Source organism: Balaenoptera ricei, chromosome 3 (assembly GCF_028023285.1).
Source record: "Balaenoptera ricei isolate mBalRic1 chromosome 3, mBalRic1.hap2, whole genome shotgun sequence".
NCBI lineage: Eukaryota > Metazoa > Chordata > Mammalia > Artiodactyla > Balaenopteridae > Balaenoptera > Balaenoptera ricei.
This window is the reverse complement of record NC_082641.1, coordinates 57,629,532-57,655,129: the sequence shown is the minus strand read 5'-3', so window position 1 is coordinate 57,655,129 and position 25,598 is coordinate 57,629,532. Positions and strand designations below refer to the sequence as shown.

General features: G+C 33.2%; 1 protein-coding gene across 1 annotated transcript in view; it reads right to left on the bottom strand.

Annotated features, from left to right (window-relative positions):
- Nucleotides 1-25,598, bottom strand: part of FCHO2 (FCH and mu domain containing endocytic adaptor 2) — a gene marked incomplete at its 5' end in the record, with an annotated part of 112,926 nt that overhangs the window by 34,018 nt on the left and 53,310 nt on the right. The window contains 9 exon segments of the mRNA XM_059919076.1: nt 2,950-3,044; nt 5,267-5,309; nt 7,068-7,092; nt 7,430-7,441; nt 8,900-9,075; nt 9,357-9,414; nt 16,436-16,460; nt 19,565-19,637; nt 21,364-21,408. Coding sequence (XP_059775059.1) covers nt 2,950-3,044; nt 5,267-5,309; nt 7,068-7,092; nt 7,430-7,441; nt 8,900-9,075; nt 9,357-9,414; nt 16,436-16,460; nt 19,565-19,637; nt 21,364-21,408 — 552 coding nt within the window.

Sequence of the window (25,598 nt, the reverse complement as noted above, 5' to 3'; positions counted from 1 at the left end):
TTAAATTTTATATACATATACTTTATCATATATAATTTATATATATGTTTATTTGAAGAAGCAACTGAAAATACTTCTGTACCAAACTTTAAGCATGCTTCTTAAACATATAACAACACTGAAAGGTTTAACATATCAGTTACTAACTGATAGGAATTATTTTCTTAGACTGGTTTAGCTGAGATGGAGTGATTAATGAATTAAGATTCTGAAAGGGACAAAGGAGAGCAGGGAATAATCTGACAACCTGGCCATTTCTAAAACGTGAAAATGGTACCAGTGTAGACAATGTTAAGGGATACATGCACTGTAAAAAGCGGTGGAAGAAAATTTAAGACAAAATGCCTATTTCACAATTTCACTTAGGGCCAGTGTTACAAAACAGGAGAATCATCGTAATGTATTCATCAGTTTTATCAATAATTATATTCTGGGCTTCCCTGGTGGCGCAGTGGTTGAGAATCTGCCTGCTAATGCAGGGGACACGGGTTCGAGCCCTGGTCTGGGAAGATCCCACATGCCACGGAGCGACTAAGCCCGTGCGCCACAATTACTGAGCTTGCGCGTCTGGAGCCTGTGCTCCGCAACAAGAGAGGCCACGATAGTGAGAGGCCCGTGCACCGTGATGAAGAGTGGCCCCCGCTTGCCGCAACTAGAGAAAGCCCTAGCACAGAAACGAAGACCCAACATAGCAATCAATCAATCAATCAATCAATCAAATAAATAAATCTTTAAAAAAAAAATAATAATAATAATTATATTCTGACCAAGTGAAGACTTAATAATAATTACCACACAGCAGAATGTCTCTTTTCAACATCACTAACATTCTTCAAAGGGCAAAATAATCTGACATTTTTTAGACTTAATAGGAAGTTTTTAAAAGGCATACCAAAATAAATTTTAAAATAAGCAAAAAAATAAAAGTTTTATCATTCCCTACCTACTAAACATCAAATGACAACTAAATGAAACTATCATTTTTTTACCTGAAGTTGAAAGTGATATGGGCAAAATATTCTTTAGATAGGTAGCAAGAGGAAAACAGAGCACTTTTTTGAAAGGAAGGAGATTGTGCTAAAGAAAATAGAAACAAAGGGTGGAGTTATGAAGAAATTTCTATATAACTAAAACCTCTGTGATAACAATGTGAAAATTTTTATTAAAGATTAATAAAACCAATTCATAAAAGAATATTAACAAAATTAAAATTAGGACCTTCTCCATTCTAAAAACAGAACAAAACAGTATTCTGACATTTTTACTAAACAAAAAAAGAGACCTTAATACAACTTCAGTTTTTCCTATACAATTATTTTACTTATAAAATCCATTAGTAAGATTAGTTTCCTAAAACTAAATAGTAAACAAATGCCAATTGAGAAAGACTATAATGCCACTTCAGAATATGTGCAATTACCTAATGACTGCTTCTTGCTGTTCAAAATTCCCGATTGTTTCAGGTTAAGGTTGCCTAAAATCCATTTATAATTTCTTTTTAAAACATTAGTTTCTAAACAGTCCAATTTTAAATACTAGTGTTTATTTTATTATTAACAGTAAAATGTTTCAACATGGCTTACTGTTTTGTTAATCTGCCAGAGTATGATGAATTGAGCAAAGATTTTGGAATTAGTAAGATCCAGGTTTGAACCCATGCTTCATTTCCTAGTTATGTGGTGTTAGAGAAGTTCCTGATCTCTCTCAGCTTTACTTTTTCCATTTATAAAACAGAGACAATAAAAAGGACTTCATGCAGCAGTTAATGAGATTAAATCAAACAGAACGTGCATAGATCCCAGCAAAGACACAGCAAGAACTCAATTCAAGTTCTCTCCCCACCATTCCAGCATTCTCTTAAGCCCAAGTACTGCATGGCATTTCTGAAATCCCCAAGAAGGCTGAAGATCAACTTAAAGTGATTTTATTTTCCTTTTTTGAACAAGCAGTTTTATTAAACATGCTTTGATGGTTGACTAGTGGGATTTCACATTTTGAAAAAAAGAAAAATTTAATATATTCTTGCCAAAAGAACAACTAAAACACATTCATAAAGTTCTTTCATGTTGGGAAGTGCTAAAGCCTTTCTGGAAAGCAGTTTGGCAAAAAGTAACAATGGGCATATCTTGTGACTCATAAATCTTGTATTAATAAATTATTATAAGGATATGAGATGTGCACAAAATCTGCTTTATCTACGGATGTCCATAATACTAAAAACTAGATGCAACCTGAATGTCCATCAAGAATGGACTGGGGGCTTCCCTGGTGGCACAGTGGTTAAGAATCCGCCTGCCAATGCAAGAGACACGGGTTTGAGCCCTGGTCTGGGAAGATCCCACATGCCGCAGAGTAACTAAGCCCGTGTGCCACAACTACTGAGCCTGAGCTCTAGAGCCTGCAAGCCACAACTACTGAGCCCATGTGCCACAACTACTGAAGCCTGTGTGCCTAGAGCCCATGCTCTGCAACAAGAGAAGCCACGACAATAAGAAGCCCGCGCACTGCAATGAAGAGTAGCCCCTGCTAGCCGCAACTAGAGAAAGCCCGCGTGCAGCAATGAAGACCCAACGCAGCCAAAAATAAATAAATTAATTAATTAAAAATAATAATAATAATAAAAAGAATGGACTGGTTGTATTAACGCACATCTATGCAGTTGAATAATAAAAATTATTATTTGGGCATTGATATAGGAATGATGCCTAGAAATAAGGGAAAAAAAGTTGGTGCTTGATGAATTTTTATTGTTAAAGCCATATGGTCTTTAAGGTAAGTTAACAAAATCAGTATAAAATCACTTTTATATGGCAATATGATCAGAGGACAAGTTAAATTTTTGATCATTAAGTACAACATACAAGTAATGGATAAATCAATTAGAAAAAAGTAACTACTGCATTCCTTTACAGTTACACACACACACAAAATATATATATATATGTTTACCTGATGATGATGATGAAGTTAGTGAAGTTGAAGAAGATGAATCAAGAGATGGTCCAAACAGGGGGTCCCAAGCAAGTAAATCACTGGTCCCTTTCCTACCATAACATTTTAAAAATAAGGATTTTAGCAAATGAGTATTTTATTAGTATAAAATATAGTAACTTAGCTTTATTTCATAGAAAGCTCAATATATATGATTAAAGAGTTGGACGTTGTGCTTCACATATGATTGAATATGTGAAGAACTTAATTAGCAGGTTTAATGAACTGATATTTGTTAACTGCTATAAGCAGAACCCACAATAACATTAAGTTCGTAAAGGAGAGTAGATTAATCCCCACGGATTAAATCTTGTTATATTCTAATAAACGTAGGGGCTGTCAGAATAGAAATAATTTCAGTTTTACAAATGAAAAGCAGCATGGAGAGTCTATATGAGCTGCCTAAGGACACATAGCTAATTAATTCTATGGCACTATCAGATGTGCTAATTCACATCTGGAACCCAGTCTTGGACAGAAAATTTCTTAAGTGATATGAAATCAGATAGAATTTTTATAAGGCCATACTTATTATCAAAGATGAAGAAAAAGGGTAAAGGATTTTTTTAAAAGTGCTTTTTAAGTAGAAGACGGTGGCTTAAGCTCCATGTATATAAATGACTCTATACAAACTTCAAAGGTCTGATCACTGCAGTAGATCATGCATAGGAGGAATTCTGCCTAGGTAATCCACTACCTGGGCCACTAAGGTGGTCTAGCAAAATGTAAGGGTCATACATACCTCTTTATGAGAGGTTACCAAGACTATGAACAAAATCAAGAGCATGAACATTCTCGTTTCAAAAAACTCAATGTGCTGCATAACCAAAGATTTTCTTCCACTGACCTCTTGGAATCCTTCAAACTAGTTACTCTCAGGATTCAACTCTTGGCTCTTTAATACAAACATAAATGTTTCTCTTTTTCATTTTAGTCATACCCTTTAAAGATGCTTAATCTCTAGGATCTTGAGCACCTGACCTTTGCCACCCCATCATTTTTTCAAATTAATTTCCCCAACTTTATTGAGGTATGTTTGACAAATAAAACTTGTATGTATTTATGGTATAAAAAAAGAAAATCCCCATTTAAAAATAATCTAATGTATCAAACTACCATTATTTAAAATATTTTTTAGAAATCCTAGAAAACAGGCCCACTATAATGAAAATATTACAATTACCTATAAGCACATATCTAGTATCTCAACATGCACCCACATGGAAGCACACTTACGATAAAGTATAGAATCACAACTGTATAAATGATTCCTAAAAACAAAGTCTTAAAACACTAAACTTATCTTTAAAAATGATAAATCAAATGAATACCTCCACTCTGCTCAATTAGTGCTTAGCTTTCAAAGTTTCCATTTTAAACTATTCATTTAATTAAGCCTACTTTTACTCATACAAAAAACGTTAAAAGAAAGTATTCTTGTTGATAAATATAGAAGTGAAAAAGGACCCATGCAACACTGGCTTAAAATATTTTTTTCTTTTTAAGAAGAACTGGCAACATGTCTTCTAGACCTCTCCTTCTTCAACTTAATTGAGACACTTCTTCATTTTGAGGTTCATAAAGTATACAGTCTATTTTACAAGGTCACAGACAAAATTGAAGGAAAACAGTGAGAGAATTTCCGTGTGAATAACTAGTTGAAATACAGACATGTATGAATTTGGGGTACTATCATTTATTTAGAGGAGTGAGGACACCAAGGCCAAATACAGTTGAATGGATTTTTTACAAATTATCATAGAAATACTGTCAAATGAGAAATAATTTACAACTTCTAAAAACTCTATATGACGTTTCAAAGCTTAGGAAACGGGATGATTAAAAACAGTCTACTGGAATTAAAACTACAGAGATAATAAAACGAAGGATACTTAAAATTTAAATGTAGTGGGGAGGGAATGATAAATAGGTGGAGGACACAGGATTTTTAGGGCAGTGAAATTATTCTGTATGATACTATAATGGTGGACACATATCAATATCCGTTTATCAAAACTCAGGATATACAACACCAAGAGTTAATCCTAATGTAAACCATGGACTTTGGGTGACAATGATGTGTCAGTGTAGGTTCATCAATTGTAACAAATGTGCTACTCTGGTGGGGGATTCTGATAGTGGGGGAGGTTTGGCATATGTAGAGGCAAAATGTATATGTAAAAATCTCCATACCTTCCACTCAGTTTTGCTGTGAACTTAAAATTTCTCTAAAAATTAAAGGCTATTTTAAAAAAATTTTTAACATGGAACTTACTCATTGGATGCAGCAGATGACTTTGATTTCGTTAACTCTTCACCTAATTAAAAAGTTGAAATATTATGAAAAAATTAATAATCTGAGTAATAAAATATTTTAATATAAAGAGAAATACTACACATACATCAATTTTTAAATTCTGGCATTAATAACATATATAAACAATTATGAAGAAAAGGAAAATAAGCCTTTAACAAGTTTTCTACCATGCTTAAAAATATAAAAATAATAGCTGAATTTCTGCTAAATCTTCTAATATCTTTGATAAGAAACAACTTAAGTCAACTAAACCATCATATTCATTAAACTGCTGTTCATAAAAAAAAATAGGGGCTACAACTTTAAAACTCAGAACAAATGTTTAAATACTTTTGTATTTAAATAATGTATGTAATAACTCAAGAATTTTAACTGATGAATCATGAAAGCATTTTTCAAGTTCTGATGATATTATTAATGATTATTTTATTGACCAAAAGTAGTTATTAATTCTTGAAGGACACCCTATTTTGAAAAATAAAATTTTTATATCAATAGTCTCTTTATAAGGTAGTCTATTTTGCTACCTTCTGCATTTATAACATGCATCATTTCATAAGCAATTGGTACATGGAGGAACAGCATCAGCAATACAAAAGTCCTGCTGGTTCGTAAGCAATTTTCATTGCACCTTAATGTTTTGCATCACCAAGCAATAGCTGATGAATGCAAAATACATCAACATGGGTAATTACAGCAAACTATGAGGAATACAACAGTGTACATAATGCCCATTCACATCACATTCTCCCATTTGGCTCATTTCAGCTGTTTGTTTTGCCTCATGGTGCTTACTGTGGTGTTTGTCATCTTTTTTTCATTTTGCCCTCATCTTGATAACTCAGTAGCCCCCTTTTATACTCATTTTCCTCACATCCCCTATCATCAAGCTACTTACCATTTATTTTTTGAAAGTAAAACCCTACTTTTAGTTTGGTATTTATTATGAATTTAATAGGTCTTTTTAATTGTGCTAGAATTTTTAATTACAATTGATGTCATGGTTTTTATTTAGCACTGTGTTCACAAAATTGCATAGCTTTTGTGTGGGCTGCCTCAACTCTATTTTCCCCAAAACTCTTGCTATGTTTAATACATGATTCTGCAAATGGTGTTAACACCCCAAAAACATTTTTAGTATAATTTAAGTTACTATACTAAAAATCTTATATTAGAAGTTGCAATTGTGATACGACTTAAAAATAGATCAGGCTAAAACTCATCTTTCTGGGGACTTCCCTGGTGGTCCAGTGGCTAAGACTCTGTGCTCCCAATGCGGGGGGCTCGGGTTCAATCCCTGGTCAGGGAACTATATCCCACATAACGCAACTAAGGGTTTGTATGCCACAACTAAAGATCCCGCATGACACAACGAATATCCTGCATGCTGCAACTAAGACCTGGCGCAGCCAAATAAATAAATATATAAATATTTAAAAAACAAGTGCCTTCTGGCTCATGAGGACGAGTTATGCTAGTTAAACAGTTTTACGTGCTTGATCAGAAGCTGCTCTTTGGCTTTGTTAATTTCTGAAAAACGTTGTAGCCACGTATTCAAGTTTAAAGCATATCTCAAAACTAAAAGAAATAGTATAGATAAGTCGTCTTCTGTTGCAAAACAAGTATCCTTCTAGTCTGTCATTATGGCTCATGATGAAAAAAGACCATTTCTACAACTACATATGTTAGGCTACAAGCTTAGCAAATTCCCTGATAAATTTTAATAGACTTAAATAACCAATTTAAATGTCAAACTTACTAGATGAATTCCGATTCATCTGCACCTAAAATAGAAATGCAAAAACTAAGTACCATTAAACAAATAATTTAATGCGGTAATAAAATATGATAAAACGTTAATACTGGGAACATAATTTTAAGTTGTTTTTAATATATCTGCTCAATTATAAACTATTTACATAAAAAGATTACAGAAAAAACTTTTTTATAGTCAAAAAATGTGTACCTTTAAATCATTCAATAAAATGTTTTAAAATACTAGTATCTACAGCAACATACTATGACTTGCTAATTTAAAAACACAAATATTTTGAAAATCAATGTTCAAATATACAATTTCTTTTTAAGTCAATAGGTAAAAATATAAAATCTTGCACTTACTGGGCTGTGTCTCTAGCAGTACATGGAAGGAAAAAGAAAAACACAGTGTTTAAAAAAAAGGAAAAAGAATAACACAGTATTTGCTTTAGAATTTAAAATGTATTTCCTTGCTCTAATAATCCGTCTATTCCCTTCTTAATCATGTCTATTGATAAAATCTGTATACCTTAAAACACATACACTGTTGGAGGGAAAAACAACTTAAGCTAGATAAGCAAACTGGGCAATAAAATATACTCTCAAGACCCCTCTTTTCAAATATTAACAATTAAAAATTTTCTGATTATTATTTATTTTCTGAGTATGAAGTTAACATGTTTACTTTTTTAAAAAAAAATAGAAAAGAGCACAAAGCATCAATTATCTTACTACCCAAAGACAGATGCTTAACATTTTGATATATATATATCCTCCAGGCTTTTATTTACTTACACATATATTTTAAATTAGTTATGCTCTTACACAATAAAAAATTTTTAATGGCTTCACAACTTCCTACTTCAAATATAAACCATAATTTAATCTTGGCATTAATGTTAAATAGTAATGGTGGAATAAAACCTCACTTCAGAAATTTGGTGGAAAAAACTATTCTCAAATTAAATTCTAAAAGTATATGACTGGGAGAAAAACACTTTTTCTAGACAAATACATAAAGTCTACTTAAAATATGTAATTAAATAAAATACAAAATGGTGAGAACTTTTATTCTCCATTATCAAGAAGAATAGGTTTAATATCAGCTACAATAAGTATGTACAGATAAACTAAACTGACATTCTAAGACATGCTTTTTTCCCATAATTTAACATTTCTAAATTTAAGAGTATGACATCGATAGAAAGATTACGGTGATTTTTTTTCTCCCTCAAAAGCTATCAAGTTTAGTATCTCAGAATTGAGGAGTTAACCACTATCACTAAGAATTCTTATTTGCCTTTTCCTATATGAAAAGTATGGAAAAACCATTAATTACAGTGACAGAAAAAAAAAAAGCAAAGATAGAATTTAATTTCACTTGAAATTGATTTTTATGGAATTCCTTTTACATAAAGTTCACCAAAAAAAATGGATGAAAAACTTTAACATTAGATGAGGAAAAGGTTAATACTGTAGTTCACAAAACTCTGCCTGAGACATATAGCACTATTTATAAAATACATCAAATGGCAGAAATAGTGGATTTTCCACATTTTTGTTTAAAACACATTCAAAAGGAAGCAAAACTAAACCAAACTCAAAAATTCATTTGCCTGTATAAAAATTATAAACTGTATACCTCAATAAAGCTGAAAAAATTATAAATATTTCCTCATCCAACATGCTTAACTATTTACTAAGTGATGTTTTAATTTTCATTAGTCCTAAAACTAATCAGATGCAGGTAGATGAGCTTAGAAAAACCAAAAACCAAAAAACCCTCAAAGGCTTCTGTATAATGAGTGCAAACTTGCTTATTTTCTTACTTACAGATATTGCTGGGGAGAGCGTTATATTTCCTATAGATACTTTTAATTCATCCAAGGAAGCCATTGTGTGATGTGAGTTATTCGGATGCATAGGTTTGATTTCTATCCGATACTTCTTTGGTTCTTCATCTTCAGAATCAGAATCACTAGATGAGTAGAAATGGTTCTCTTTGGTATGTGAGTATCAGTTAAAGAATTGAGTTTTTAAATTATCTTAATGCACAACCAGTTTTTCACACATTTATAAAAAGGAACAAAAAAACTCTGAGATAAGATGGACTTTATCAGAAATGTAACTACTAACTTTTATTCATAGCATGTCAAATAAAGCACATTGAGGCACATTTTATTACAATTAATTAAAAATCTGAAGTCTTTATTAAATAATAGATTATTTTAACTGTCTACTTATATATGCCAACACAATCCATAAGAATATCCAGATGATGAAAGGATATCATTCTGATTTGCTTCTGGTTTTATACTATAGCCTTCTTCATCCACATCAGGAATGTTCTATGGGGAAAAGAAAAAGAAAAACTTTACTGTAACAATGCCTCCAACTGCAAAAACATAAAAGGTTAGCAAAACAGCCTTAACTATTACCAAGAAGCTTTATAATTTATCAAATATCGTAGATTAACAAAACTATTAAGACTGGGAAATTATGTGTTTTTAGATAATTAGCTTCAAATGACACTCCACGCTTCAGACGTCTGAAAGAGAAAAGCACTGCAAAACAAACAGGATAAACACTGAAAGGAAGAGAATAGGTGTTTGGCTAGGCATGCCAGCAGTTCTGTGAATAACCAAATTTTCACCCAAATCTTCAAAGTGAAGAAATAAAAGCACAAGATTGTATGCATCCATGGAAGAGAGGTGGTAAAATCAGAGGACTGACAGCTTAAGTAAATGGAAATACATACCAAAAATATAGAACAGGGACTTCCCTGGTGTTGCAATGGTTAAGAATCTGCCTGCCAATGCAGAGGACACAGGTTCGAGCCCTGGTCTGGGAAAATCCCACATGCCGCGGAGCAACTAAGCCCGTGCGCCACAACTACTGAGCCTCTGCTCTAGAGCCTGCGTGCCACAACTACTGAGCCCACATGCTGCAACTACTGAAGCCCGTGCACCTAGAGCCTGTGCTCCGCAACAAGAGAAGCCACCACAATGAGAAGCCCGCGCACTGCAATGAAGAGTAGCCCCACTTACTGCAACTAGAGAAAGCCCACGTGCAGGAACAAAGACCCAACACAGACAAAAATAAATAAATAAATGTAAAAAACATATATATAGAGAGAGAACAAAAAAACAAATAAAAGACTACCAAGAAAATTTAAACTATACTAAAATACCATCTCTTTTCCATGAGACTGGCAAAAATTCAAGTTAAAAAATATACTCTGTTGGCAAAGCTGTGAGGAGATGTACTCTTATACTTTGTTGGTATAAATACAAAACAGTACAATTCCTACAGAGGGAAATTTAGCAATATCTAACAAAAAATTTATGTGTTTACCCTTCTACCCAGGAGTTCCTTTTCTAGGAATTTACTCTGAAGATATGCCCCCAAGAATTAAAAAATACATATGCAACAAGGTTATTCACCAGAATTATTTGTAACTCAAAATTATTGGAAAGTACTAAATGTCCAAGCATAGCTGAATAAACTATGGTGCATACACAAAGTGAAGTACTATGCAGCTATTTAAAAAAAAAAAATGAGAAAAGTTTCCATGAACTGATATGGAGTGACTTCCAGGAAATACTGCTAACTGAAAAAAGCCAAGTACAAAAGAACATATATAGTATACTACCTTTTAAGTAAGAAAGAAGGGGAAATTTAAAAACCATATAGATATCTGCTATCTTTATGAAAAAAAAACCAAAAAAACACTGCAAAGATAAATCAGAACACAATAAAGCTGGTTACCTAAGAAAGAAGGGCGGTGGAGCAGAAGGGATACAGAAGGGACACTTCTCTAAAAATGCTTTTGAGTTTAAGTAAGAGAATATAAAATTTATGCTCAAATGGATCAGAAAAAAATATACACACATAAACACATGCACATATGTAGGGAGAATGGAACTGTTAAAGCAAATGTAGTAAAAAGTTAAAGGTATACAAGTGTTCTTTATACTATTTTATTCTTGTATTTGTTTGTAGGTTACAATATATTTCTAAATAAAAACTTTTTTTAAATGGGGGAAAAAAAGAACTGCCAAGAAATGCCAGGGTGTACCAGTTGGATATAACTGGGCAGCTAGTATCATTCTACTGGTAGAGTTTCCCATTCTTCCTCCAATCACTTGCTAAAGCTCAGCAAGAGAAATATGAAGGATTGCTAACCTGACAGGCACAGCACAAGGTTTACATAGTTATAGTTTCCAAGCTGAATAAACAGTCTAATGTAGCTAGCAGTGAGTTAACAGACTGGGTTAAAGTTCAGAAGTGAAATATCTAATATAGGGTAAAGAGCAGATTCCATAGATAAAAAGATGACAAGTGATGTAGTTATGACCCTAGAAGTAGAGCACTTTCTTTGAGTTCTATATGCTGCTTACTAATATGCAAATAATACTTTAAAATACTTAAAAAATAAAGAAACTGAGGACTTCCCTGGTGGCGCAGTGCTTAAGAATCCGCCTGCCAATGCAGGGGACACGGGTTTGAGCCCTGGTCTGGGAAGAGCCCACATGCTGCGGAGCAACTAAGTCCGTGTGCCACAACTACTGAGCCTGCGCTCTAGAGCCCACGTGCCACAACTACTGAGCCCATGCTCCTAGAGCCCATGCTCCACAACAAGAGAAGCCACCTCAGTGAGAAGCCCTCGCACCACAACGAAGAGTAGCCCCCGCTCACCACAACTAGAGAAAGCCCGTGCACAGCAACGAAGACCCAACGCAGCCAAAAGTAAATTAATTAATTAATTAAAAAATAAAATAAAATAAAGAAACCATTAGAAATCAGAATAAAAAAAGGTTTTTTTCAAAATACTTTCTTCCTATTCCTGGTACCCTAGAACATACCAGATATTTAATCTCCTAGAGGTTCTTTTTTATTTTGGCCACGCCAAGCAGCATGCAGGATATTAGTTCCCTGACCAGGGATCGAACCCATGCTCCCTGCAGTGGAAGCACAGTGTCTTAACCACTGGACCGCCAGGGAAGTCCCTCTCCTAGAGATTCTATCTGGGATCTGCTACTGACACTATTTTTAAATTTGTTTACAGTACACTATACTATATGATGTACTAATTTAAAATAATACTGAGCTGTTTTCTGTAAGACCAAATAAACTGCTTTTGAATCAACCTCCTGCAGATTACATCTATAAACTCTGATCAAAATAAACAACTATCTGAAGTTACTGGAGAGTGACCCACAGCGACCATCTAAAAAGATATACAAAGTTATACGCCCAAAAAAACAAAAAAGAAACCTATAAATAAATCAAATTCTAAAAAAGGTTCAAATAACCCACAAAAGGCAGGAAAAATAAAACGATATTCTGAGAGGGAAAGAGAGAGAGAGGAACAAATAGAGAACAAAAAATTAAATGGCAGACTTAAACCCCAACATGTCAATAATTACATTAAATATAAATGGTCTATGTATAACAAAAGACAGATTGGCAGAATGAATTAAAAAAACATGACCCGGCTATATGCTACCCATGAGAAGCTCATTTCAAATGTAACAACATAGGTAGGTTGAAAGGAAAATGATAGAAAAAATATACCATGCAAACATTAATTTAAAAAATAAAAAACACAGTGACTACCTTACTATTAGATAAAACAGACTTCAGAAAGGAAGTGGCCAGTGTCGAGAGTGACATTATGCCCACACAAAAACCTGTACACAACTGTTCAACGTAACTTATTTCTAACAGCCAAAAATTGGAAACAACTAAACGTCCCACAATAGGTGAACAAACTTTGGTATACCTACATCATGGAATACTATTCAGCAATAAAAAGGAATGAACTATTCATGTATGCAACAACCTGGAATAATCTCTAGAAAAGGGTGCTGAGCGAAAAAAGCCAATCTCAAAAGGTTGCATACAGTATGATTCCACTTAAATAACATTCCTGAAATGACAAATATATAGAAATGGAGAAAAGATTAGTGGTTGCCAGAGGTGTGTGTGTGGAGGGGGTGGAGAACAGAACAAAAGTGACTGAAAAGGAGCAATCAAAATGAAAGATCCTTCCAGCAATCACAGCCCTAGGTATTTACCCAGTTGATCTGAAAACTTATTTTCGCATAAAAACCTGCACACAAATGTTATTAAGCTGCTTTATTCATAATCACCTAAAAGAAGAAGCAACCAAAACATCCTTCAGTAAGTGAATGGATAAGTAAACTATGATACATCTATACAATGGGATACTCTTCAGGGATAAAAAAGGAATGAACAATCAAGTCATGCAACAATATGAATACATCTTAAATGCATATTTAATATTCCTGGTAAAGGAATCCAGTCTGAAAAGGCTATATCCTGTATGATCCCATTTATACGACATTCCGGAAAAGGCAAAAATATAGAGGTGATAAACAGATCAGTGACTTCCAGGGATTTGAGCACTGGGAGACGGTTAAACAGGTGAAAGGAAAAAAAAAAAAAAGATCCTTGGTTAATGGAAATGTTCTATTTTGACTGTATGAGTATCAATATCCTAGTTACGATACTGTACTAAAGTTTTGCAAGATGTTACCATCAAGAGAAATGAGATGAAAGGTACACGGGACTGCTCTGTACTAACTCTGTAATGTTCTGTAAATTGACAATTATTTCAAAATAAAATGCTTTTTTGGTGTGCATTTAAAAAAAAAAAAAAAAAAGCAATGATTCTCACTGTACCAGGATTTCAATGCTAGAACTATTCATGATATTAATAAAAACTTACACATTACCTGTTTACATCTTTGTCCATTCAATCCATGGTTTCTATATTAGGGCCCCATACTGCTGGAGCAAAGCATTAAGTCAAAAGCAGTACAAGAAGAAGAAAAGAGCATGTAACTTCAGCCAACAATCTTAAAGGCAGTTTTGGTGGATAGTGGTGGTAGTAACTTTAACAAAATATTGGGATAGAGCTTGCAAGTCAATGGTATGTTTCTCAATCTCAGTTTGGAGAGAGGAAATTGGTTAAAACTAAGAGAGCGATTTACACTTCCTTGGTCAACTTTCAAAAGATGTAGTCGCTCAAAATAATTTTTTTTTAATTACATACACAGACCTTTTTAAAAAGGAACAGAAAATGATGGATAATTTCCCTACCAGAGTAGCCTATTGATGTTTAAGTAATAGTAAGACTAGCCATAAATAGGCCATAAATAAAAGGAAACAACAAAAAATGAAAGCCTCCTTTCCCTGCTGACCACCACTGTAATCCTTCTCCTCAAAGGTAACCACAATTCAGTGTCTTGTAACTCATTCTTTTTAAAAAAGAGAATACATATAATAGACACACATTTATTTATTTTCAAAAACAATTACTTAAAAGATCACACTTGCTTTTATTTAGTAAGTTCTTCCCATTTCAACAGACACGAGCAATCCAGATCTATAACATCTGACTATTTCTTCATCAAGTGAATGTTTAATAATTTAACCAATCCCCATTTTAATGGATGCTTTAGTGTTTCCAATTTTTTGCTAACATAGACAATGTTGAAATAAACATCTATCCCTATCCACCTTTTCTCCCTCCCCCTCTATGTAAGCATATATCTTGATCAAGCATACACACACACACACACACACACACACATACAAAGTTTGTGAATACAGCAGTAACAGTAAAGCCCTAGCAGCAGGATTGCAGAGTCAAAAAGAATATACATTTCTTATTTGGGGAGATACTGCCAAACTATCCACAAGACAGATTGTACCAATTTACATTCCTACCAACAGTATGAGTGTATCAAAACTTTTGCCAATATGATAGGTGAATACAGTAATTTCATTCTAATTTGCATCAGAATTACGCTACTATTTTGGACAACATTTATGATTATTCACTACGACCTTTTATTTCTTCTTATGAAAATTGCCTGTTTTTATCCTAATGCCCTTTTCCTACTGGGACGCTTGCTTATCTTTTAAACTTATCTGTATCAAAACTTTACAAAGGAAAATAATTAGTCCCTTGTTAAACATCTTGCAAATACACTCTGCCCAACTATCTTTAGTGATTCAACTCCTTCTATGGTGTATTTTTTCTAATTCTGTAAGTTTTTCATTTCTATACAGTCAAATTTATCAATCATTTCTTATATGGTAGTAGAATTTCGTGTCCTCTTTAAAAGTCCTTTTCTAATTCCAGATAAGTACTGGCTGAAGTTCAAAATTGTTTAATATTGATCATTATAGAACAGTATCAATTAACGAGAAAATTTAAAATATTTTATTTAAAGGGGTGCATATAAAACATGAAGTATTAAAATTTTTATTCAATGTTGCAATCAAATAAATGCTATAAATAATTCAGAAATAAAATGCATGATGAACACTAAAGTAAATGCCAAACACATCTGCTGACTTTTTCATTAATTAGTAAACCAAGGGTATCAAAACATGCAAGTGGTAAGGTAAATGTTACAACTCCAAAAACACTGATGATTTTAAGCCTAGAGCTCATCAGAAGTCTATTTCCTTATTTTCACTATAAATTTATTAATGAATAGTAATTTTCTTACTTTAAAGCTGAAATATGAAAAAAAATACTAGTTTTATCTTAATTAACATAAAACACAATGTTTTACAAAATACGTAGTTCTTTATTTTGGTACACCAATATGCTGTAAAAGACTGGAGCCAAAAGAAACAATAGTCACACAAGCAAGAACAATAAAAGAGACAGCCTGACTCTACTACACTTACCAACATGATCAGTGTCTAATGACCAATCTGTAAAACGTTTCTGTCTACACATTACTTCCATCATTTGGTAAATCTACTCTCTCACTGTAACCACAGGGAGCTCCATTTGATGTCTTCTTTAATTATATATGAAGAAATATATTTAAACAAGAAATATAAACAAACTTTCTTTAAAACAAAACAAAATAAAAAGCACAGAAAAGTACTAACCATGGTTGTTGCTACTTTTTCTAAAATGACAGTCTCCTAAACAAACCTTAAACACATGAACAGTTATAGTAGTATTTTAATAGATCTAAGAATTCAATTAGTAAGAGCACATTTTAAAATAAAGTAGGCAGGTTTGAAATCTGACATATTTCCCAAGAAAAAGCAATATCCTATGGCTCCACTCCAATTTTAAAAGTAAAATGTCCACTTTTCAAAAGTAGTTAGAAATACCTTCTATTTATAATAGGAAAGCATCTGGCAATGTAAAGCCAAAAATACATTTGTAAAATAATTTTAATAGTGAATTTCTAATAACATGGTTAGTATTTTTCTTGGAAAGATCTGTAAACAAATTCAACCCAAATATGCTGGATATTTCCTAATGAAAATAGCTAAATTGTTTATACCAAAGTAAAATCTACTTACAAGTGAATCTGCATCAGGGCATTCCCTATTAAAACAAACAAAATATCAGACATATTCAACTATTAGAACTATCTGGTAAGTATATTATATCGAAAGTGTTTGCCTTGGTATGTAAACATAACTTTCATTTAAACTCTATAAAAATATTTAGAGAAATCAAATCATGAATATTAAAATATACCAAATGATTTTAAAATTCAAAGACATTCCCCTATACTGATACTGCAAGACAAAATAAAACAAACAGCTTATAAATATTTGTAAAACTACTTTCAAAAATACTTCTTTTCCATGAGTATACACGTGTCATGTCAAGGAAGCTGTCAGTCCTACAACGATTTCTAGTGGCTTTTAAGCCTTCAGGTATAGAAAGTTAAAAAAAAATTTTAACGTATTTCCTTTGAGGTACTTTCCATAAGCTGGTATATACAGAAGTGAAACCACTTTTTTCCAAATATGTTAGGTGAGTAGCTAGACTTCCAGCTGGAACAGTTTCTAGTCTAATGTAGTATGCAGTTGAGCACTGACATTTTATCATTTTAACTGATAAGCAAATACAAATTTGGACATAATCTATTAAAAACTATTATTTTAAATGTAAAACTAAAACATAAAGAAGACCAAACTTCTCAACTAACCAAATAAAGCCCTAGATATATAAAATTAAAGGCATTGAAGCCATGAGGAATAAGCTTAGAAGAATATATATGTATATATTCTAAAACAAGTTCACAAACAAAAATTAGAGAGCATATTTAAAAGGCATTGGACTAGGTATACTCTTTGGCTTGAGACAGTTATTGCATATAGTATCAGATTCTGCCACTTTAATAACAGTCTGAAAACACACATATTAGGTACACCTTAAGAGCCAAATGAACAAAATAAAAAATACTGAATTAATATATAAGATAAACAGGTAATCTGTATCAATCCAAAGACTAAGCACAAACCAGGAAAATATATAAATTAAAGAACTTTGTTAAATATAGGATGGAATAGACTGAAAAAATGAAAAAAGAGGGAGATGACTATTCGTCCCTTAATTCAAATGGGAGCACCAGGGTAAATGCAAACCCCACGTGTCTTTATATCTACTTAAAATTGCAAGTTTTGAAAAAGAGCTTCCTTATAAGGAATATTATATCAAAAAACCTATGCATACTCTGAGGAAATGATCCAGAAAAGCTACTGTAATAATATTCAATCCCTGTACAGAATCAAATCAATTAAGATGTTTGAACATTTCTTTCTTCTTTTTTTAAAAGATAAAGTTTAAATATAAAAGTAAGTATAAGAGTTCCAAACCATTTATTCTCTGGCTTTAAGCCAGAACTCTCCAGTCTTTGTGGTAAAGCACTCATCTGTTTGCCTTCACAGTGTGCAGTATGAGACCTGCAGATGAAGCCCCAGGAAGACCAAGCTCTGAGCAGGACCCCTTGTCCACAATTGCTGGCATTTCAAAAACCTTCAGGCTATGAGAAGAAGCATGCCAAGAGCCTCCGGCATTTCAAGCAAAGTGAATTCTAACATTTTTCCTGCCAGGGAGTGTTGAAAGAAGGTAATAATGATGCAGTGATTTAGGCATTAGTTTTCTGACCTAGTATTCTTACTGGTTAAAATATTCCAATATCCAAGTGCCCTTATGATCATACTGGGAAATTACTGATCATGAAAAACTATTTTAAAAACATGGAATATACAAAAATATTATAAGCTCCCTAAATGAACAGCTGTGAAAACCATCAATTATAAAAACATCTTAACTCTTTACAATGTAGCCACTAACAGATAAACTGGCTACATTTTAAAAATTTACTTACAAATCAATTGTTTAGACTTCAATTTCCAGTGTTATAAAAGAGATTAGGTTTCATTCCCTTAGCAAAATACCCCCTTCATAATGCTCAAAAAAGACATCTGCAGAAGAGACAGTAGCTATAGGCATAAATCACTTTGCAAATAGTCTTAATTTGTTAAACCAAGTATCAATACAACTAGGGAGGAGGAAAGAAACAGACAGAAACAGACATTCAGAATGGCAGAAACTCCGAGAAACTCAGATGATAAGCGTATAACCAGGGAGGAGGCAAGACCACCCAAAGCACAAATTTTTGTTCTCTTATATTGAAAATATGAATGGCCATCAAAATATTAAACCTCATGAGAGTTCTGCTGATTATGCTAGAGAAGTAGGGACTTGAAACAAATTTTCAGTCAATGTTACTGGGTAAACAAATCACTCAAGACTTTTGATTAGTGTCTCTTCAGTCTAAATGGGTTGAATAATTAAGCAAAGAAAAGTTCCTTTATTTCCAATTTGTCTCCAGTTAATCAGAGTTCAATGATTCTCAACCCCAGGTGTATATTAAGAATCACACAGACTGCTTAGAACAAAACAAAAACTATGCTGGGGCCTCACACCCCAAGAATCTGATTTAACTGGTCTGAAGCGGGGCCTGGCATAGATATATTTAATTTCTCAGGTAGTTCTAATGTGTAGCCAAGGAAGAAAACTTGACTTAGCTAATACTAGTTTAATTTCTTATATGCTAATTATATTTCTTTGTATACCAATTTATTTTTTAAAAAAGGTAAATGACATTTATACTCCATCTTCCATCTAAAAATGATGAATTAGTACAAATGTTTAAAATATGTTAGGGCTTTTCTCTCCCCCATTTAACATTTTCCATTTATGTACACATATATCACTAAGTTCCTTTATGGTTAGAGTTGCCTTGAAAGATTTTGATCAAATTGCTGACCACGGCGTTTTTCTTAGGTTATTAAGACTCAGAACAATTTTTAGTTCTCTCTGTACTTTTGTTTAATTTTTAAAAATATGCATGTATCATTTTATAAAATAAGAGTATCTTTAAAGTTTCAATTTCAAAATGCTAAAGCTTTCATCTTGAAATTTTAAAATAATACGAAAAGTTAACACTTTTAACTAAAACTAGAGGAGCTGGCAAATGTTCTTAGAAAAGTCTGTATTTTTCACATCTTAGCCATATGTACTTTGGGTTATTTCCAAAAGAATTTTTTCTTTTCAAATTCATAACAATAGTCTTATTCTTAATTATTTATAACCATAGAAAGGATTTTGACAATATTTAATATACTTACACAGACTCTGCATCCTTTTCCTTTTTAATTATTCCTGGTAAACCGAAAGTCTTTCTTTTCCTTGGTTTTATACCTTAAAATAAATGTATATTGTTATAGAAACATAACTGTTCCTGATAAATATATTAAACTTATGAATGCATCTTGTATCTTGACACACAATTTGCTCATAACTGTTGATACTAAATTTGGATTAAAGAAATGAAAGTATCAACTGCTAAACCCTAATATTTAAATCAGTCATAGTCTGTTTAAATTTTTCTTATGTTGATATAATATAGCCTTTTATTCACCAAAAGGTTATACATAGAACATTCACTTGATCAGTGAAATTCTCTCTTCCCCTAAATCACCTCAGGCAAAATAAGCATTTGCAGATATCTTAAGACTTCAAAGAAAGTACATTATTCACTATCTTAGATTTTGTTATAAATGCAGGTCAAATCATGTTCCCGGTATAAAGGGTCACAAAATATAAATGTGTTGTTTTAAATGAAAAGTTGACAACAGATCCATTAAGAGTATGACATGGGAAACTTACAATACGGCATTCTTTTGTCCATATGTTATCTCTAATACAAATAATGTTATAAATGGATCCAACCATAAATGAGGAACAAATACCATCTCTATTTTGCCAAATATGGCAGTTCTTCCTCTTCTTCTTGCATGACAAATTATTTTTTAAACGTCAATCAATCAATGACAAATTATTTTTTAAACGTCAGTCAATGCTATCAATCGTTAACAGAATTCAGCACTTAAAGCTTAGCTACTTAACTCTTTGAGAACTAGAGTACACCTAAGCTAACTTCTCACCTTATACATGAGGAAACTCAGAGTATTATTTTTGTTTTTTTAACTCAGTGTTATACAACTAGTTAACACTACATCCAGGATTATAATCCAGGTGTCTTAGAATAATGTACTTGCTTTCATACAAAACTCCCTGAACCATTTATTTTTATAGCATGTTATAATATTCTAAAAATAAATACATTTTTATTCTCACAGAGTAGGTATTATTTATTATAAACATTTTTAAAGAACTTTTAAAATTCTTTTAAACTTCTGAAGAACTTTTAAAGTTTAAGTACAGAGAACTTAAGTACTGCTTAGTCAAACAGCTGGTAACTATAAAAAGTCTAGGCCCCAGAGCTCGTTGACTGCTCAATTAATAACCTTACACACAACAGCAAACCAATTCTCCATATTCTCACAAAGGTCTTGGAAAAAAATAGAAGACTGCTTTCAAATTATTTCTAGCAGCTCACAAAGTGAGATTATAAAACATGACAAAAATTGCAGACATCTCTTGGGTTTCATACTATGAAAAACATCAATTTAAATAGAAAGGGTTGTGGATCCTTTCTCCAAGTCAAATCATCACCTATTTTGAATGACAGTAACATTAGCATTAATACATAACCTTATTAATTACTGAAATGTTACCCATTGCAGAATAAGCAGTATACATCAATATGTAGTGATGAGTTTCATATTTATGACATTAGAATGTTTAAAGATGGATATCAGTGGAGAAAACAATCTCAATGTATATCTGAAAACAAATACATGTTATATTTAATCTTTTAAAAAATCTACATTCTAACACACTAATATTCCTTTGGGCAAACCTACTGTTTATTAAGTAAACATTAATATCTGCAGGCCTTCAAACCACATTCACATTTTTTACATCACTCCATAGACATGCTAACACCAATGAATAGCAGCCCCTCTATTCAGTAAACAGAAGCTATTAGCTAGCTGCCACACATTACAACTAGTCAACTTACCTTCAACTGCACTAGCAGGGTCACATTCTTCAAATTCAATAAGGCCTAAAAAGAAAAAAACATGAACAAGTACTGGTTTAAAAAAAAAAAAAGCTGGTAGAAAACAATCACATCAGATCCCATTACATCTTTTTAATTGTTCTGAAATGTGTTCCAGTGTTACCTGATAGTGTTAATTAAAATATCAGCAATAATTTAAATATCAAATAAGCCTAACACTGAAAAAAACTGAGACTAGCCTATATCATGACCACAATTTACTGACAACCCTTTATATATGATACCACAGAACTGGAGACACAGAGATCTAACTTGTAGTTTCTGTTTTCAATAAATATCAGACTAAAAATTTATGTTCCACTAAATGGTCACTTTAGCCCTGCCTTATTAATGGTAACTGGTACAACCTGCTACATCAAGAAATTTTAAAATAGAGCCTGAAGTAAAGAGTGGATAATAGGGACTTCCCTGGTGGTGCAGTGGTTAAGAATCCACCTGCCAATGCAGGGGACACGGGTTTGAGCCCTGGTCTGGGAAGATCCCACATGCCACGGAGCAACTAAGGCCGTGCGCCACAACTACTGAGCCTGTGCTCTAGAGCCCGCGAGCCACAACTACTGAAGCCCGCGTGCCTAGAGCCCGTGCTCCGCAGCAAGAGAAGCCACCACAATGATAAGCCCGTGCACGGCAACGAAGAGTAGCCCCCAATCGCCACAACTAGAGAAAATCCGTGCACAGCTACGAACACCCAACGCAGCCAAAAATAATAAATAAATAAATAAATTTATTTAAAAAAAAATAAGAGTGGATAATAGAGGATTTCACTACTGGTCCTTCTGAGATGTTAAGCTTAACTATAACTATGTGCAAATTCATGATCAGAGTTCTCATTGATCGTTCCATTATGAAAGAAAATCACTAATGAACAAGAAAAATTTCTCTATTAAGTAGGAGCATTGAAAATATTGGCTAAAACGTCCTGCTTCTTACCCCCAAATCAAAGATTTACTTCCTCAGTTCCAGTTTTTATTCAAAAAGAGTAGATTAACATTTAGTGATAAACAGAATAAAACAGTCATAAATGTGAGTTGATAAACAAGGTCTTAATTAACTGGCAATACCTTCCCTACTGGGGCATTCTTATGACATATATCATATGACTAAAAAAAAAAAAAAAAAATACACTCACTACTTCCATCCAAAAAATTCTTAGAATCAGAAAACAGCCCAATTAAAATTTCAAGGACTTCAAGTCCACTCTGTAAATCTGCAAGCTAAGAATTCATTAAATGAAAGGGTAATGAGCTTGTTCTTAGAATCCTTTAAAGGCCTACATTAACAGTTTACAAAGAGATGAGAACTGAAAGATCAATAAAGATAAAGAATTTTAGTAGTATGTGCATCTGAAACAGCAACTTTTTGCTTGGTGTAAGAATTATGAAGAATGAAAAATCTCTACCTAAATTACCAACAGCTTATTATGTGTTATTAGTTTTATCACTTATTAATAAAGCTTGAGAGAATATAACCACCCATCAAAAAAATATATAGTATATATTAAGATCCTTGGATGTCATCACATATATGAAAATAGTAAAGGCATCCATTAACTCTATAAACATCAATCCCTTCAAACGAAATTCTACATTTTTTCCTCACAAAACATCTTTCTTATACCAGGTATCTTGATCACTTTTCTCTTTATCTTTTAAAAACATCCTCTTAAAATCCATTTGAAATAGAAAAATATCCAATAAAAATAAGCTATTCAAAATGACGTTTTTGAAATATAAGATGCCAAATCCTTTCAAATAGTAAAATATATATTAAAAAATTTTAACTGAGTTCCATCCACACATAAGCTTTTCTATTAAAAATAGAAACACCAACAGTTTCTAGAATAATAAAACTAAATATATACTCTTAAAAAAACCATTAAATCATGCATGAAAAAGATTTTGTTTTTCAAATGGCATACGCTCCACATGCTGCTTCACATGGCAAAGCTTTGCGTGCCTGGCTCAGTGCCAGCTGACAGCTCAGCTGGATATCAATGCACATTCTGACCCCCCTTGTAGCATGTCACTTCTGAACTGTTTCACAAGTAGAAAGTTTATTCACCATCTCCCCCAAATGCAGTCCACTGCCCATCATTCTGCTATTTAATCATAAGACAAGTTACTTTTTTTGACAGTACCAAAGCCAGAGTGAGAGTCAGAAAGAATAGTTTGCTACAACTGGAATTTCAGCTGTTTTAGGCTCAATTAATTCTGTTGTCAAAATAAATAAGTGCTCTTAGTGCTTAGATTTTATGCTGGGCTGCAAGGGCAATTTAGTTTGTATAAAAGCAAATAAGACCATTTTGGCTCTGTCTCCTGATGCTCTTTTATACATTATCTAAAAATGCCATCATGAGTTCAATTAAAAGCAGAAGAAATTAAAAGCAGACCTCAAGAGGGCAATGATCCAAAGCAAGACAATTCTTACATATGATGCTTTAATCATATGTAGGAATAAATTATTGCTAGCAAAAGAAAAAGAAAAAGTCAATAACCTAAACAATTCATCCAAACCTAATTTGGATCAAAACCTTTAAGGAATGTTACAGAAGGAAAGAATTTATTTAACAGTAATCTTTAATCGCTACGTGTATTTCGTGGAATGAGGTAGAGTATTAAAAAATGTTAAATATTTAATTAATAGTTTCCATTGTTTTGGAATCAATTCCAAATCTCAGGTCATCAATTAAATCTGCAACTTTGTCTAGCTATAAACTGGCCTCAGAACTCAAATAAGAAGTCTGGGCTACCCAAATCAAGTATATTTCCGCATATACCCAACTAAAACCACAGAACATCGGTTCTAATTAAAAGCCAAAGTAAAACACACAAACATGGCCAGATCCCAAAGTCTAACAAAAAGTGATGATAATGGGGGAGGGGTGGGGGAGAGAGGAGGGAGAGGAAGGGACAAAGGGAAAGAGGGTTGGGGGAGGGTGACTCAAACAATGGGAGTCAGTGACATTTTCAAGCTTGCTCCTGGGCCTATGGAACACAACACAGGCACATTCCTAGGTACCTGGGATGATGAACCGGGCAAGCTAACATGAAAAAAACATCAAAGTCTAACTTGTGGTGGTGTGCAAAGGGCACGGAAGCTCAAGTCCTGGTTTTGCCACTTGCTTTTTGGCTGATTACCTTGGACTAGTTACTTACCCTTTTGAACCTAGGTCTTATCATTTTTATGAATGATATGGGGGGGTGATAATAATACCTTTTGTTATATTTGCTTTCTCTTTTTCCCTCTACACATACTCATCGTGTAGTTTTTTTTTTTTTTCACTTGTTAAATCATTTGAAAGTAAGTTGCAACATCAATGCTACTTCATTTCAGGAGTATTTATTTTAATAGCGGGCTTGTAACAACAATTTCCTCAATCCAGTGGTTCCAAATCCCAAGTCCTAGCTGAATCTTCTAGAGCAATGCTTCCTGTATCATTAACATTAATGATAACATTCATTAATAACATTAATGAAACACCAGGAGGGCTTGTTAAATCACAAATTGTTGGGCCCCACCTGCATGGTGTCCTATACAGAAGGTCTAGGTTGGTGCTCAGGAATTTGCATTTTAAACAAACTCCCAGGTGATGCGGATGGTCCTAGGATCACACTTTGAGAACTACAGTCCTAGGGATTCCCTGGGTCCACTGCCAGATATTCAGTAAGTCTAGACAGTGATTCTCCAATTTTACCGCACATACAAACTGCCTAGGGATCTCACTGAAGTGCAGCTTCTAATTCAGTAGGTCTGGGGTAGGGCTTGAGAGTCTACATTTATAACAAGCATCCAGTGATGTAATGCTACAGGTTCTCAACAATGGCTGCATGTTAGAATCAGACGAGTTTTAAAATATAGTGATACCAAGGACCCACCCTACACCAATGATATCAAAATTTCTGGGATAGTGCACTGGCTGTTCATTTTTTAATTTTTATTATTTTTTTTATAAAGCATTTTTAAAATTTATTTATTTATTTATTTTTGGCTGCGTTGGGTCTTCATTGCTGTGCGTGGGCTTTCTCTAGTTGCGGTGAGCGTGGGCTACTCTTCACTGTGATGCGCGGGCTTTCTCACTGCGGTGGCTTCGCTTGTTGCGGAGCACGGGCTCTAGGCACACGGGCTTCAGTAGTTGTGGCACATGGCCTCAGCAGTTGTGGCTTGCGGGCTCTAGA